This window comes from Aquarana catesbeiana, linkage group LG08 (assembly GCF_042186555.1).
Source record: "Aquarana catesbeiana isolate 2022-GZ linkage group LG08, ASM4218655v1, whole genome shotgun sequence".
NCBI lineage: Eukaryota > Metazoa > Chordata > Amphibia > Anura > Ranidae > Aquarana > Aquarana catesbeiana.
In genome coordinates this window covers 282,158,581-282,172,012 of record NC_133331.1, presented here as the reverse complement: position 1 = coordinate 282,172,012, position 13,432 = coordinate 282,158,581, and the positions used below count along the sequence as shown (strand labels likewise).

Sequence of the window (13,432 nt, the reverse complement as noted above, 5' to 3'; positions counted from 1 at the left end):
AGATTAGGCAGAACAGTCAGTCAGTTAGCTGCACTTACAGTGTATTGTGTATATATATGCATCCCAGGTGTTGCATATATATATATATATATACACTGTATTCAGTTTAGCTAGATCCGTTCCTGTTATCTTCTAGACTATTTACATTTAGTGCAGTGCGTCCTGCTCACAGTGTTCAGCTAGATCCGTTCCTGTTATCTTCTAGACTATTTACATTTAGTGCAGTGCGTCCTGCTCACAGTGTTCAGCTAGATCCGTTCCTGTTATCTTCCTACTGACAGGCAGGCTTGTCTGGTTACAGTATATAAAGCTACCTGAAGAAAATTACTGGTGTTCTTTTGATCCTATTAGTACCACGGTCAGGCAGCTAGACTATTTACATTTAGTACAGTGCGTCCTGCTCACAGTGTTCAGCTAGATCCGTTCCTGTTATCTTCCTACTGACAGGCAGGCTTGTCTGGTTACAGTATATAAAGCTACCTGAAGAAAATTACTGGTGTTCTTTTGATCCTATTAGTACCACGGTCAGGCAGCTAGACTATTTACAGTTAGTGCAGTGCGTCCTGCTCACAGTGTTCAGCTAAACCTACAAGTTAGTGGGGTGCGTCTACCTCACAGTGTTCAGCTAAAGCTACCTGTAGAAGGTTGGTGGTGTTCTCATACTACAGGCAAGCAGTTGATTTTGCTAGCTGCAGTATCAGTACATATATATATATATCTATATATATATATATATATATATATATATAGATATATATATCCCAGCTTAGTGCAGCTGGAGGCCATTAGTATGTCCGGAAGGCCAAGAAGGAGAGGCAGACAGTCACAAGCCAATAAGAGAGGGCAAGCAGGCTCTGTGTCTAGTGCTGGTCGTGGAGACGGTGCATCCTCATCAGCACGTGGCCATGGGACACGCTTGGCCTTTTTTTCGGCAGCTGGCCGTGTTGAGCCGCAACATGCGGAAGACTTGGTCGAGTGGATGACCAAGCCGTCCTCATCCTCCTCATCCTCTCTCACCCATGCCCAGGGTGCTTTGTCTGGCAAAGCAGCGGCCTCTTCCCTCAGCTCAATGTCATCAGTGACTCCTTCCCTAGCTCCACCATGTCCTCCTGAGGAGTCCCTCGAACTGTTTGACCACAGTGTTGGGTACATGCTCCAGGAGGATGCCCAGCGTTTGGAAGGCTCTGATGATGATACTGAGCTCGATGAAGGCAGTAACATGAGCACGGACAGAGGGGGTGCCCAAGAAGGACAGCAATCTGGCAGTCATGCTCCCCCTGCTGCAGCATACTGCCAGGTTTGCTCCAGTGATGAGGAGGGAGGGGATGATGAGGTCACTGACTCAACGTGGGTGCCTGATAGGAGAGAGGAGGAGGAGGAGGAGGAGGCGGCACATCACCAACGAGGCAGGATGCCCTCCAGGGGCCAGCCTAAGGGCAGCACATTGACTGCATCACACCCCAAAGCTCCACATGTGCAGGGCGCTGCAGTCTCTGCGCGTTATTCAAAAAGTTCTTTGGTGTGGGCCTTTTTTGAGACGAGTGCATCAGATCGCACCGCTGCTATTTGCAACATATGTCTCAAGCGTATCTCACGTGCCCAAAACATCTCCCGCTTGGGTACCACATGCTTGACCAGACATATGTTGACCTGCCATGCAGTTCGTTGGCAAGCGTATCTAAAAGACCCACACCAAAGAACAAAGAGGATCTCTCCTTGCTCCTCATCAGCTGAGATTTCCAACCCCACTAGACCTCCAGTCCTCTCTGAGACCTGCAGTGAGAGGAATGAAGGTGTAGAATTAGGTGTGTCACAGCCAAGTACTTGTGGGCAATCTGCTTTTGGTACACCGACGTCAGATTGTACCAGGCAAATTTCCCTGCCCCAGCTGTTGCACCGCCGAAAAAAGTTTGCTCCCAGCCATCCACATGCCCAGCGGTTGAATGCTAGCTTGGCAAAATTGCTAGCACTTCAACTGCTGCCTTTTCAGTTGGTAGACTCTGCCCCCTTCCGTGAGTTTGTGGAATGTGCGGTTCCTCAGTGGCAGGTACCCAAACGCCACTTTTTCTCACGGAAGGCGATTCCGGCTCTCTACCGGCATGTGGAAGGCAATGTCCATGCCTCGCTGGACAGGGCAGTCAGCGGTAAGGTGCATATTACCGCTGACTCATGGTCCAGCAGGCATGGACAGGGACGTTACCTAAGTTTCACGGCGCATTGGGTGACTCTGATGGCAGCTGGGAAGGATGCAGGACAAGGTGCAGTAGTGTTGGAGGTTGTTCCGCCACCACGCCTCCAAAATGCTAATGATTGTGACACACCTCTCTCCTCCACCCCCTCCTCTTCTTCTTCCTCCATGGCCTCTTCCTCGGAACCAGCGGTGCTCCGTAGTCGTTCAAGGGGCTACGCAAGTACGCAGGCCAAAAGATACCATGCGGTGCTTGAGCTGGTGTGCTTGGGGGACAGGAGCCACACTGGGGCAGAGGTTCTGTCAGCTCTGCAGGGGCAGGTTCAGAGGTGGTTGACGCCACGCCAACTTAAGGCAGGAATGGTGGCTTGCGACAATGGCACCAACCTCCTCTCTGCCCTCCGACAGGGACAAATGACCCATGTGCCCTGTTTGGCTCACGTCCTTAACTTGGTGGTGCAGCGGTTCTTGGGCAGGTACTCGGGCTTACAGGATGTCCTGAGGCAGGCCAGGAAAGTCTGTGTGCATTTCCGCCGGTCATATAATGCCAGTGCTCGGCTGACGGACCTCCAAAAGGAGTTTAACCTGCCCAAGAACCGCCTAATCTGTGACATGCCCACCAGGTGGAACTCAACGTTGGCCATGCTGCAGCGGCTGCACACGCAGCAGAGGGCCATCAATGAGTACCTGTGCGACTATGGCACCAGGACAGGGTCAGGGGAGCTTGGTTTTTTTTCCCCACGCCAGTGGGCCATGATCAGGGATGCATGCACTGTCCTGTCACCATTCGAGGAGGCCACGAGGATGGTGAGCAGTGACAGTGCATGCATCAGTGACACTGTCCCCCTTGTCCACCTGTTGGAGCACACGCTGCGTGGAATAATGGACAGAGCACTTGAGGCAGAACAGAGGCAGGAAGAGGAGGACTTCCTTAGCTCTCAAGGCCCCCTTTATCCAGACAGTGTTCCTGCGTGCCCGCCGATCACACAGGAAGAGGACGAGGAGGAGGAGGAGGAGGAAGATTGTGTCAGTATGGAGGTGGAGCCTGGCACTCAGCAGCAGTCTTTAAGGGATCAGTCCCAAGAAACACATGGACTTGTACGTGGCTGGGAGGAGGTGGCTGCGGACGTTGTCATCCTTAGTGACCCAGAGGACTCCGGACCGAATGCCTCAGCAAACCTACGCTGCATGGCCTCCCTGATCCTGCAAAGCCTGCGTAAGGATCCTCGTATTCGTGGTATCAAGGAGAAGGACCAATACTGGCTGGCAACCCTCCTTGATCCACGTTACAAGGGTAAGGTTGCGGACCTTATCTTGCCATCGCAGAGGGAGCAGAGGATGAAACATCTTCGGGAGGCCTTGCAGAAAGCTCTGTGCAACGCGTTCCCAGAGACTGGGAGGTTACAAACTCCTGTTTCTGGACAACGTGTTGCTGAGGCTTCGGTCAGTCAAAGAAGGAGCGGTGGAGAAGGTGGCCGTCTGACCGATGCGTTCAGACAATTTTTTGGTCCGCAGCCCCAAGGTATGATCGGTTCCAGCAACCATCGCCAGCGTCTGTTTTACATGGTGCAGGAATACCTAGGGGCAAGATCAGACTTGGACACCTTTCCCACCGAAAATCCTCTGGGTTACTGGGTCTTGAGGATGGATCACTGACCAGAGCTTGCACAGTATGCAATTGAGCTACTGGCCTGTCCTGCATCCAGCGTTCTTTCGGAACGCACATTCAGTGCTGCTGGAGGCGTGGTAACCGATCACAGGGTGCGTCTGTCCACCGACTTGGTCGATCGGCTGACCTTCATAAAAATGAATCAGTCTTGGATCAACACCAGCTACCAAGCACCTGATGCTGATGTAACCGAATAATTTTTTTTGAAATCTCAGATCCCTTCAAAGACTGCCTATGCTGATGCTGAGTGACTATCCCTGAGTAATTATCCTCTTCCTCCTCAATCATCACGCTGATAGCTTGTAAGAACATTTTTGGTTCTGGGCGCCACCACCAGTGCCTAAGGCACAATTTTTCAGCCCCTGTTTAACAGGGGCGTGTAATTACAATTTTTGATGTAATACTTTGCAGCAGGGCTCGTTCCTGCATTCCAACTAGAGTGTCTGTGAGGGGTTGCAGTGTTGTGGCACCAGCACCAGTGCCTAAGGCCCATTTTTTCTGCCCCTGTTTAACAGGGGCGTGTAATTACAATTTTTGGTGCAATACTTTGCAGCAGGGCTCGTTCCTGCGTTCCAACTAGAGTGTCTGTGAGGGGTTGCAGTGTTGTGGCACCAGCACCAGTGCCTAAGGCCTAATTTTTCAGCTCCTGTTCAACAGGGGCATGTAATTACAATCATCATTAAAATCACTGCTCCCGAAAAAACGGCCGTTTTTAAAAGTTTTTTTTGCATTGATACATGTCCCCTGGGGTAGGACCCGGGTCCCCAAACCCTTTTTAGGACAATACCATGCAAATTAGCCTTTAAAATGAGCACTTTTGATTTCGAACGTTCGAGTCCCATAGACGTCAATGGGGTTCTAACGTTCGTGCGAACTTTCGGTCCGTTCGCAGGTTCTGGTGCGAACCGAACCGGGGGGTGTTCGGCTCATCCCTGCTGGTGAGCAAGGCTTCGGCAAACGTACCCCTAGTGCATGGGCACGGAGTCCCCGACCACAATATTGCGCAATCGGTCCTTTGTCAGTAAACCCAACCACCACAATGCTGGAATTAACAATGGCAGCAGGGGCGGGAGTAGAGGAATAGTTTAACCTACTGCTCCAGTCTCAGGACCCTTTCCATTGGTCCTGGGACCCTTGCCACTGGTCCTGGGTCCCTTGCCACTGGTCCGAGGCCCTTCCCTTCAAGCCTGGGACTTTTCCCACTAACCCCATGGCCCTTTATTACGGTCCCACAGCAGGACCCTTTCACGTGTTCTTTATTGGGCCCCCTTCCTGCCGTCTTGCGACCCACCCCCGGTGGTCATTGCGACCCTGGTAGTTCCGCCACTGATCAATATGAGAACCTTGGTCAGGGCATTGGTAAGGCACTCAAAAAGAGTAAAGACTAATGGAAACTCTCACCTGGGAGCCTGACCCCTCATCCAAATAACTGAATAACTGCTCTCTTAAAAAAATTTAAAAAAATGAAGTTTATTTACAGTTTACTGTAGCCAGTCACAGAATTCATGAAAAACATACAAAACCACATTGGGTTACTCCCATCTTCCTCCGTCCCATCACGCTGTTGGCTTCCAGTCGTAGTGTTCGCTCTTGTGGTAATTGAGGCAGCCCCTCCATGGGAAAGACTTTTTGCACTCTAAACATTCGAACACTGTCTCATTGCTAAGGTTGCTCTGGTGCCTCTGTAAAACTTGCTTGTTCACAAAATATCTCCCGCAGGCTGAGCACATGTGGGGTGTCTCAGCCGCGTGGAATCTTTGATGGCTAAAGAGGTCCAACTTGCGACTGAAACACTGCTCACATTCAGAGCAGACATACGGCTTGAATTCAATCTCCGGATGCGTCTTCCAATGTGATCTGAGGCATGATTTGTCCGCAAAGCTCTTGCCACATTCGGAGCACACGAATGGGCGCTCCCCAGTGTGACTCCTCTGATGTCGGAGGAGAGAATAATTGGATACAAAGCATTTCCTGCACACCAAACAGGAAAACCGCTTCTCATGTTGACGAAGGTGGACCGAAAGGTTCCGCTTTTCTCCGAAGCGATTCCCGCACGTGTGGCAAGGGTACGGCTTCTCTCCTGAGTGAACTAGTTTATGTTTAATGAGATTGGACTCCGTTGTAAAACTCCTCCCACATTCAGAACAGGAAAAGACCTTCTTCCCGGTGTGCGTCCTCTGATGCCGAAGAAGGTAGGATTCCTCTGTAAATATGTCCCCACATTCTGCACAGGATAACGTGTCCCCCGTGTGAACTTTCTGATGGCTGAGAAGATAGGACTGGTCACTGAAACACAGGCCACACTGGGAGCAGGACAATGGCTTCTCCTCTTTGTGACACATTTCATGCACCATCAGCTTCGCTCTCTCGTTGAAACATCTGCCACATTCGGGACAAGGGTACTTCTTCTGCATTGTGTGACCTCTCTGATGTGAAATGAGATCTGCTCTCTCGGTAAAACATTGGCTGCACTCGGAACAGGGAAATGTTTTGACCCCCTTGTGACATCCCTCTGCAGGAAAGAAGAAACAGAGAATAGGATGGGTTAACTATAGAGCTCAGGGTTCCATCTTGGCATGGCACACAGAGAGTAATTGGCTCTCCCTGGAAAGATTTGTATTCTATAGGGCCTCCTTTATACTTGCAGTTGGGAGGGAAGAAAAAAAAGTTGGTTGAGCCAAGGTTTTACATCTTCCTGAGTTTATGTCAGGGTAGACTCGTGCATTGTTACAGGTAAACTATACAGTAAGTGTCAGGAAAGGCAAAATATGCCCAGGCACATAGTTATGTGCAGATGAAGAATTCCTGTTGGCCGGACCCCTGCTCATTATCGTACAGTGGAATGCATGGCAGCGTGCAAACCGGCCACTATATTGTAGCCTAGTGTGCTATTTAAACATCACTGCTGCACTAGGCCTTTGCCTTATAGTCCACAGCATTCTGCTAACCTGCTACCTGTTTCTGTGCTTGATCTCCTGTTGCTATCCTGATCCGTCTGACGTTGCTTGAATTCTGCCTGAACTGACACCTGGCTTTCTCTTGACCACATCCCTGCCTGATCCTTCTACCTGACTACATTCTTGCCTGCTGCTCTGTTCCTGACTGCTAGTGACTGACCCAGCTTGCCTGACCCTGTTCTGTGTCCAGCCATTTTCTCTCCCACAGCCTGCCAAGTGCCTGCTGTCTGTGACCTGACAACCTGCCAAGTGTCTGTTGTCCATGACCTGCCAGCCTGCCAAACGTCTGCTGACCATCTCCTTCCAGGCTGCCAAGCGCCTGCTGTCTGTCTATCCACCTGCTGTGCCTGCTGCCCTGCGTTATGGTCCAGCCTGCATCCAAGTGCACACAGACTTCTCATCTGCAGCCATCATCGCAAGGACTGCCAGGCACTTGTGCCTCTCCAGGCTCTTGTGCCTCCTGTTACCTTACTAGGGGTGCTGAGCTGGAGGTCTAGGAGATCGCCTTCCTCTCCACATCAGGCTCCATCACCAATTACGTGACAGTAAGTATGTGAAATGGAACTGCTGCAACCACCAAACAAGTGTACTCACACACTAATATGAATAAATTAACCTGAGGAAGTCCCATGACCAGTGACGCAATGCATTGGATGGAGTCAGTGAATTCACTCCCTGTTTGGACGAGAAACCGGAAGTGTGGTGAAAGTTCTTGCTATTTACCATAAAGACACATTGCTCAGTGATTTTTATGTCATATGTGAAAGTAATTTTGGTCTAAATAATTAACACATTTTTAACTGTGTTGCACTACGAGAGTAGCGAGAGCATGTTTTATATTTGAGTACTACTGCAAGTTGAGGCAGCAAGGTCCGGCCACTTAAAGGGACCTAGCGCACAAAGTGGGCACTAACAGCCAGGAGGTGGAGTTGCAAGGATTTCAAACCTAAGCGCATTTCACCTATATTTTTATAGGTCAACAATTGAGGTGAGCGAGCATTGCACCTAGTGGTGGAATGGTGCATTGGAGTACTTAGCACTGAAACACATTGTTGCTTCTTTGATTACTAGTGAAGATTTATAGACTGAAAGTCACAAAATTTGTTATGGGCATTTGATTTCTGTCATGAGAGGTTTGTTTAATTGGCTGTAGAGGAGCACATAGCACATATATGCGTTTATTTATTGTGCATATTCTGTTTTGATGCACAATCCCAGGACAATATAATTTATTCATATATTTTATATTTGTTTAGACATCTTCCTGACTCCCCCCTTATGCTAACATAGAGGCCAGAGGAGGTGGTACACATGCTGCCAAATGCAACCTATCCAAGTGAATGGACCAACGGTGCAAACACATGTAATGCATGCCATTGCCAAGAGGTGCTGTGGGCCTTCAAGTGGTAAAACAGGCATCCAGGAGCCTGGGCATACATATTACCTACAAATCATATCATATCATATATCATATCATATATGAGCATTCATATTGCCTCCTAACCCCCCCATTCAAAATGGGGCTGTTGTAGTGACTGAACAAGGAGAATCTGGGACTCTTTTCTGGATTTAGTGTTTATTACTCACCTATGCTGATCTCTGGAGGGTTTTCTTCCTCTTTAATCCTCATATGTCCTTCCTCCTCCTCAGCCTTGATGTCTCTCTGAGTGGCTCTGGTGGCTCCGGGGTCTGTGAACAAAGATGAGAGTGAAGCTCCCTGTGACCCCCCACTCAGTAGTAACTCCCAGCTCTGCTAGTTCCATGCTCAGTAATAACCCCCATTCAGTAGTAACTCCCAGCTCTGCTGATCCCCCATTCAGTAATAACCCCCAGCTCAGCTGATCCCCCACTCAGTAGTAGCTCCTAGCTCTGCTGATCCTCTGGTTTTCTGATCCTCCTGGACAAATCTCTTGGCTGGTAACACACAATGACATGATTTGAGGAGGAGAGCTGGAGTTTAATACAGGCTGTTGGCTCCTGACTCCCCCACTGGGCACATACTTTCTCCCCACTACTGTTTACTGGAGGTACTCACTCACCTGTGCTGATCTCTGGAGCAATTTCCTCCTCCTTGCATGGCTCATCACCCCTCACATATGGCTCTTCTTCCTTCACTTCAGGATTTTTTATAAATTCACCCTGAACAACATATAAGATACAAACAGCATGATATAAACAAAAGAACTAAAATGTAGGTACATTTTTAAATCAATTAAGCAGCACCAATCTTCTACTTTGGTACATGAGACCTTCATTTCTATCTACCTGACCATGCAGGATCTTCTGATGTTCCTGTGTGGAGTCCCGGGAATACAGAGGACGGGGACATCTCTCTGGGGTCTTTCTGTTACTGGATCCATCTGTAGGAAACACACATATAGGTAAGCAAGATTAATAATGAAATATTTTTAGTTTTCAAAAGCAGTCTATAGAAACAAACAGCCAACAAAAAGTGTCCTCCAAACAAGACCAACCCATGGTGGTGTTCTCTACCAAATGTATTACTCACCTGTGCCGGTCACCATAGGAACTTCCTCCTTTTGAATCCTCCCGTGTTCTTCTTCCTCCTCCTCAGCTTTGACGTCACTCTGAGTGTGTCTGGGGTCTGTGAATAAAGAGGAGAGTGAAGCCCCCTGTATTGAGATGTATGAGAGACCCCAGAGAGTGTGTGTGTGGGGGGAGACGTCTGTTGGTTGGTAACACACAATGACATGATGTGAGGAGGAGAGCCGGAGTCTAATAGAGGCTTATGGCTCCTGACTCCCCCACTGGGCACATACTGTCTCCCTATTACTGTCTATTGACAGGGGGGGAGAAGAGATTGTTGTAGTGACTGAACAAGGAGAATCTGGGACTCTTCTCTGGATTTATTGTTTATTACTCACTTGTGCTGATCTCTGGAGGAATTTCCCCTTCTTTACATGGCTCATCACCCATCATAGACATCCCTTCTGCTTCTTCCTTCACTTCAGCTTTTATATTAACTGGTTTTGCATTCTAAGAGATACAGAACAATCAGAGAGAGATTGCCTAAAAACAACAAAAAAAACAATAAAAATGGCACAGGTGACAGGAAAAAACCTATAGGGAATTGATAAGGTCCATGGAAAGTTCATAAATAGTCCAATAAAAAAGGTTCCAGGAAGAATAGGTGATAAACACTCCAGGCAGCCTGTTTTAGAGCTAGAAGCCAACTCTAGGGTAAAGCACAGACAAGCAAACAAACAAGAAGAAGCGCCACCTGAGTATAGCATTGGGTTAAAACACATTTATTGTGCTAGAATAAGAATGACTTACAAGAAGGAAAATGTGATATGCTCATCAAATACTGCTGCTGAGGCATCAGACATCCCGTTGTATGTGGATGGGATGAGGATGATTTCTGTTTAGCACTCCCAGCTGGTTAGCCAAAGGCTTCCGAGTACACTGGAGCAGGGCTGGCCCTATCATGGGTCCCACTGGGTCCATTGGACCCACGGGGCACTTTGAGAGGGGTGGTAAATTGATGCCCATATCTTTTTTCCCAGCAATTTTGTGTGTCATCCAGGGGCTGACTGGACAAGGGGGACAACTGCCCCCCCCCCCCCCCCCCCCACTGCCCTGTAAAAAGGCCACCCTGCTGCCCTCAACACGCATACTCATAGTTGCCGGGCACGAGGGGGTCTAATACTGGCTGTTAAACATGTACACATGAAGAGCTCAGGTGTGGGTATTGCCGTGGGCAGGGTACTCACAGGAGACAGAGAGCAATGAAAGACCCCTTCCCCACCAGCTCCGCCAGCAGCCGATGTTCGGGCCCAGCTTGCTAGGCTTGCATTCCTATTGGGTGGAACTGGAGGGGGTGCACCCGGCCCACCTTCTTCTGCTCTGATGCATGCGTGAGGCTTGGCACTGGAGATTGTGGGAGCACTGGGAGAGAGCAACAGAGAGGTAATATAAATTAGTTCTGTGTGACAGGACACAAGGGATGGCCATATTTTTTTTCTAGTAGTGGCTGCTGATCTGCAGGATAGACAAATGTTGCATAGCCTGTCATGTTCAAAAATCACTATACAGCCCTAGCTTGCTTTTATACTAGCCTAGACTGCCCCTATACTACCCTAGCCTGCCCCTATACTGCTCTAGGCTGTCCCTATACTGCCCTAGCATAGAGCGGGCGTGGCATCATTTGCGGTGAAAGAACCATTTGGCCTAAGGTAGGAGCATGCATGCTCCACAAACGCGTCGCCACACCTTCACCATGTTAGGAGTGGCGTTACGCCGGCTCCTCCACTGTACCCGTAAGCCTTCGGCTAACCAACTGAGGAGATCTTCCTCCTCATTCCGTCCACATACAGCGGTATTTGATGAGCATATCATATTTTCCTTCTTGTAAGTTATTCTAGCACAATAAATGTGTTTTAACCCAATACTACACTCAGATGGTGCTTGTTCTTGTTGTTTGTTTGCCTAAAACCAACTAAAGCCGGCCCATACATGGGTCGAATTCTGAAAGAATTTTCTTTCAATAATCATAACCAAGAATTTTTGTTAGAATTTTGCACCATTAGTGGGCAGCAGCAACAGCTGATTTTCGTGCGGCCATCGAATATAAGTGATCGGGCATGTTGGTAACTTTTTGAAAAACGATTTTCTAATTAATGATGGGAGAATCGTGCAAGAAATCTAATCGAAAAAGAGCGCAAGAAAAGAAAGTTCCCAGAAAGAAAAGACTTCCAGCCACAAAAATTTTTTTGTAGCAACATGAGGTGAAATTGAAGGCTTGGGTGAACGAATTATGAAATCAGTGGTGGCACCATCGGATCACAAATGCACAAAATTTCTGATTCTTAAAAGGAAAAATGGGTTCAGAATTCCACCCATATATAGCCTGCATTAGCCTTTGTATGATGAGTCTTTGTAAGGTATTGAGATCCACCTACCTGATCCTTCTGAGGGATCTCCTGATCTTCCTGTGTGGAGTCCCGGGAATACAAAGGATGGGGACATCTCTCTGGGGTGTTCCTGTTCCTGGATCCATCTGTAGGAAACACACACACTGACTGAATACATTGTTTCTATGTCTTTATATCAGAGGATGAGTGTATCTAGGTGGATCCTCAATACTCTTCTCTCCTTTACAAGAAATTAAAGTCTCCTCTTACCCGTTGATGCGAGTGGTGGCCGGTTCTCCATCATGACCTCCTTATACAGATAATTGTGTCCTTCCAAAAAATTTTGCTCCTCCACTTAATGGCCAAGCAGTATGTAGTGAAAAGCTGGTTTGTACAGCTACAATGCAAAAAAAAAAAAAAAAAAAAAAAAAAAGGATCAAAATGAAATAAATCTGATGCAAAGGTTAGCCTTCTAAAGCTTGTTCCTCAAAGAGAAGACCAGGTCATGCCAACAAATCAAATTTGAAACCTGAAAAGATGACAGTTGTAGAATGACAGTATAAATTTGGTTGGTTGTGCTTGGACTGGACTATGGACACCATATACATTAAAACAATCTGATTGTACAATGTCTATTAGATCCAAGAGTTGATAATATTCCGCCCCTGCTGATTGACTCAACTTGATTAAATGCAATTGAAATAGAGTCTAAATTGAGTTATGGATGGTTTGTGGGTTCGATAGTTTTGATCAATATAAAAAAAAATTGAAGCATGTGTGGACACCATTGATCTGATTGTACCATCAATGAGCCTATGACAGCTTTCTCCTCGGCCTGCCTTACATGGCTTGTAGTGAAGGTCGCAGAACCCGGAAGATCACGGCTATAACTGTAGTAGCACCAACTATTACGGTCCTTGTCAGTTTCCCCAGTGGCCCATCAGATATGTTTACTTAGATTGTGCCAAGCTGGACCAAGGTTTACATAAACAGATTTCCCGCCATAAGCAGCAGTACCCATGTCACTCAAGTATCCACAGATATGACTGCATTGTCAAGAACAAGGAATGCATGACTACATTTAGTTGTGGGTGACTAGCTTTATATTTAACCTAAATTGTTACCTCTAAACCCAATACAATATTCCTTGACCATGACCCCAACACTGACCTAATTCTTTCTGCATTACACTTACTATATTCAGCACCCAAAGCAGTGACACCAAAAACAGCCTGAATATTTATACTGATCACATGACTGCACCCATCCAGTCCCTAGAGAGTGTCAAGATCTCCTTCTCTCTTCATCCACTCATAATAAGATTTATTGTCTTCTCCGAGCTCTCACTGTCCAGCTTAGCACCAAACTAGGAGCTCTCCTGGCTTTAATACTCCCACCTTCATATGGACTACAACAAAATGCCCCCCTCCTGCACTGAGGACACAAAAAAACAAATACTTAGAATAACTTCAGTTTGTCTAAAGACAGTTTTATCAAGGACTGCATGCCGGTATTAGAAAGCAAATATAACTTATATTTAGGCATACATATGGATATTCTCAGGGTAGAAAGTTGCCTACCCATAGTCAGCACTACTATGTGTGAGCAGAAAGTGAAGTTGAATTGGCAGCCATTTTCTTGTAGCCAAAAGACTGTGGACATTTTCTTGTAGTCTAGATATGGTGGACATTTTCTTGTAGCTTAGATATGGTGGACATTTTCTTGTAGCCTAGATATGGTGGAC

General features: G+C 47.5%; 2 protein-coding genes across 2 annotated transcripts in view; both read right to left on the bottom strand.

Annotated features, from left to right (window-relative positions):
• Positions 1-13,432, bottom strand: part of LOC141106757 (uncharacterized) — a 168,518-nt gene that overhangs the window by 75,376 nt on the left and 79,710 nt on the right. The window lies entirely within an intron of this gene.
• LOC141104609 (uncharacterized) lies at positions 5,308-13,107 on the bottom strand. Its single transcript, XM_073594244.1, has 9 exons — positions 12,884-13,107; positions 11,959-12,085; positions 11,737-11,834; positions 9,700-9,811; positions 9,324-9,419; positions 9,080-9,174; positions 8,854-8,953; positions 8,402-8,503; positions 5,308-6,369 (listed from the first exon to the last, which is right to left on the bottom strand). Exons 2-9 carry the CDS (start codon positions 11,990-11,992, stop codon positions 5,414-5,416), a joined length of 1,593 nt encoding a protein of 530 aa, XP_073450345.1. The 5' UTR covers positions 11,993-12,085; positions 12,884-13,107; the 3' UTR covers positions 5,308-5,413.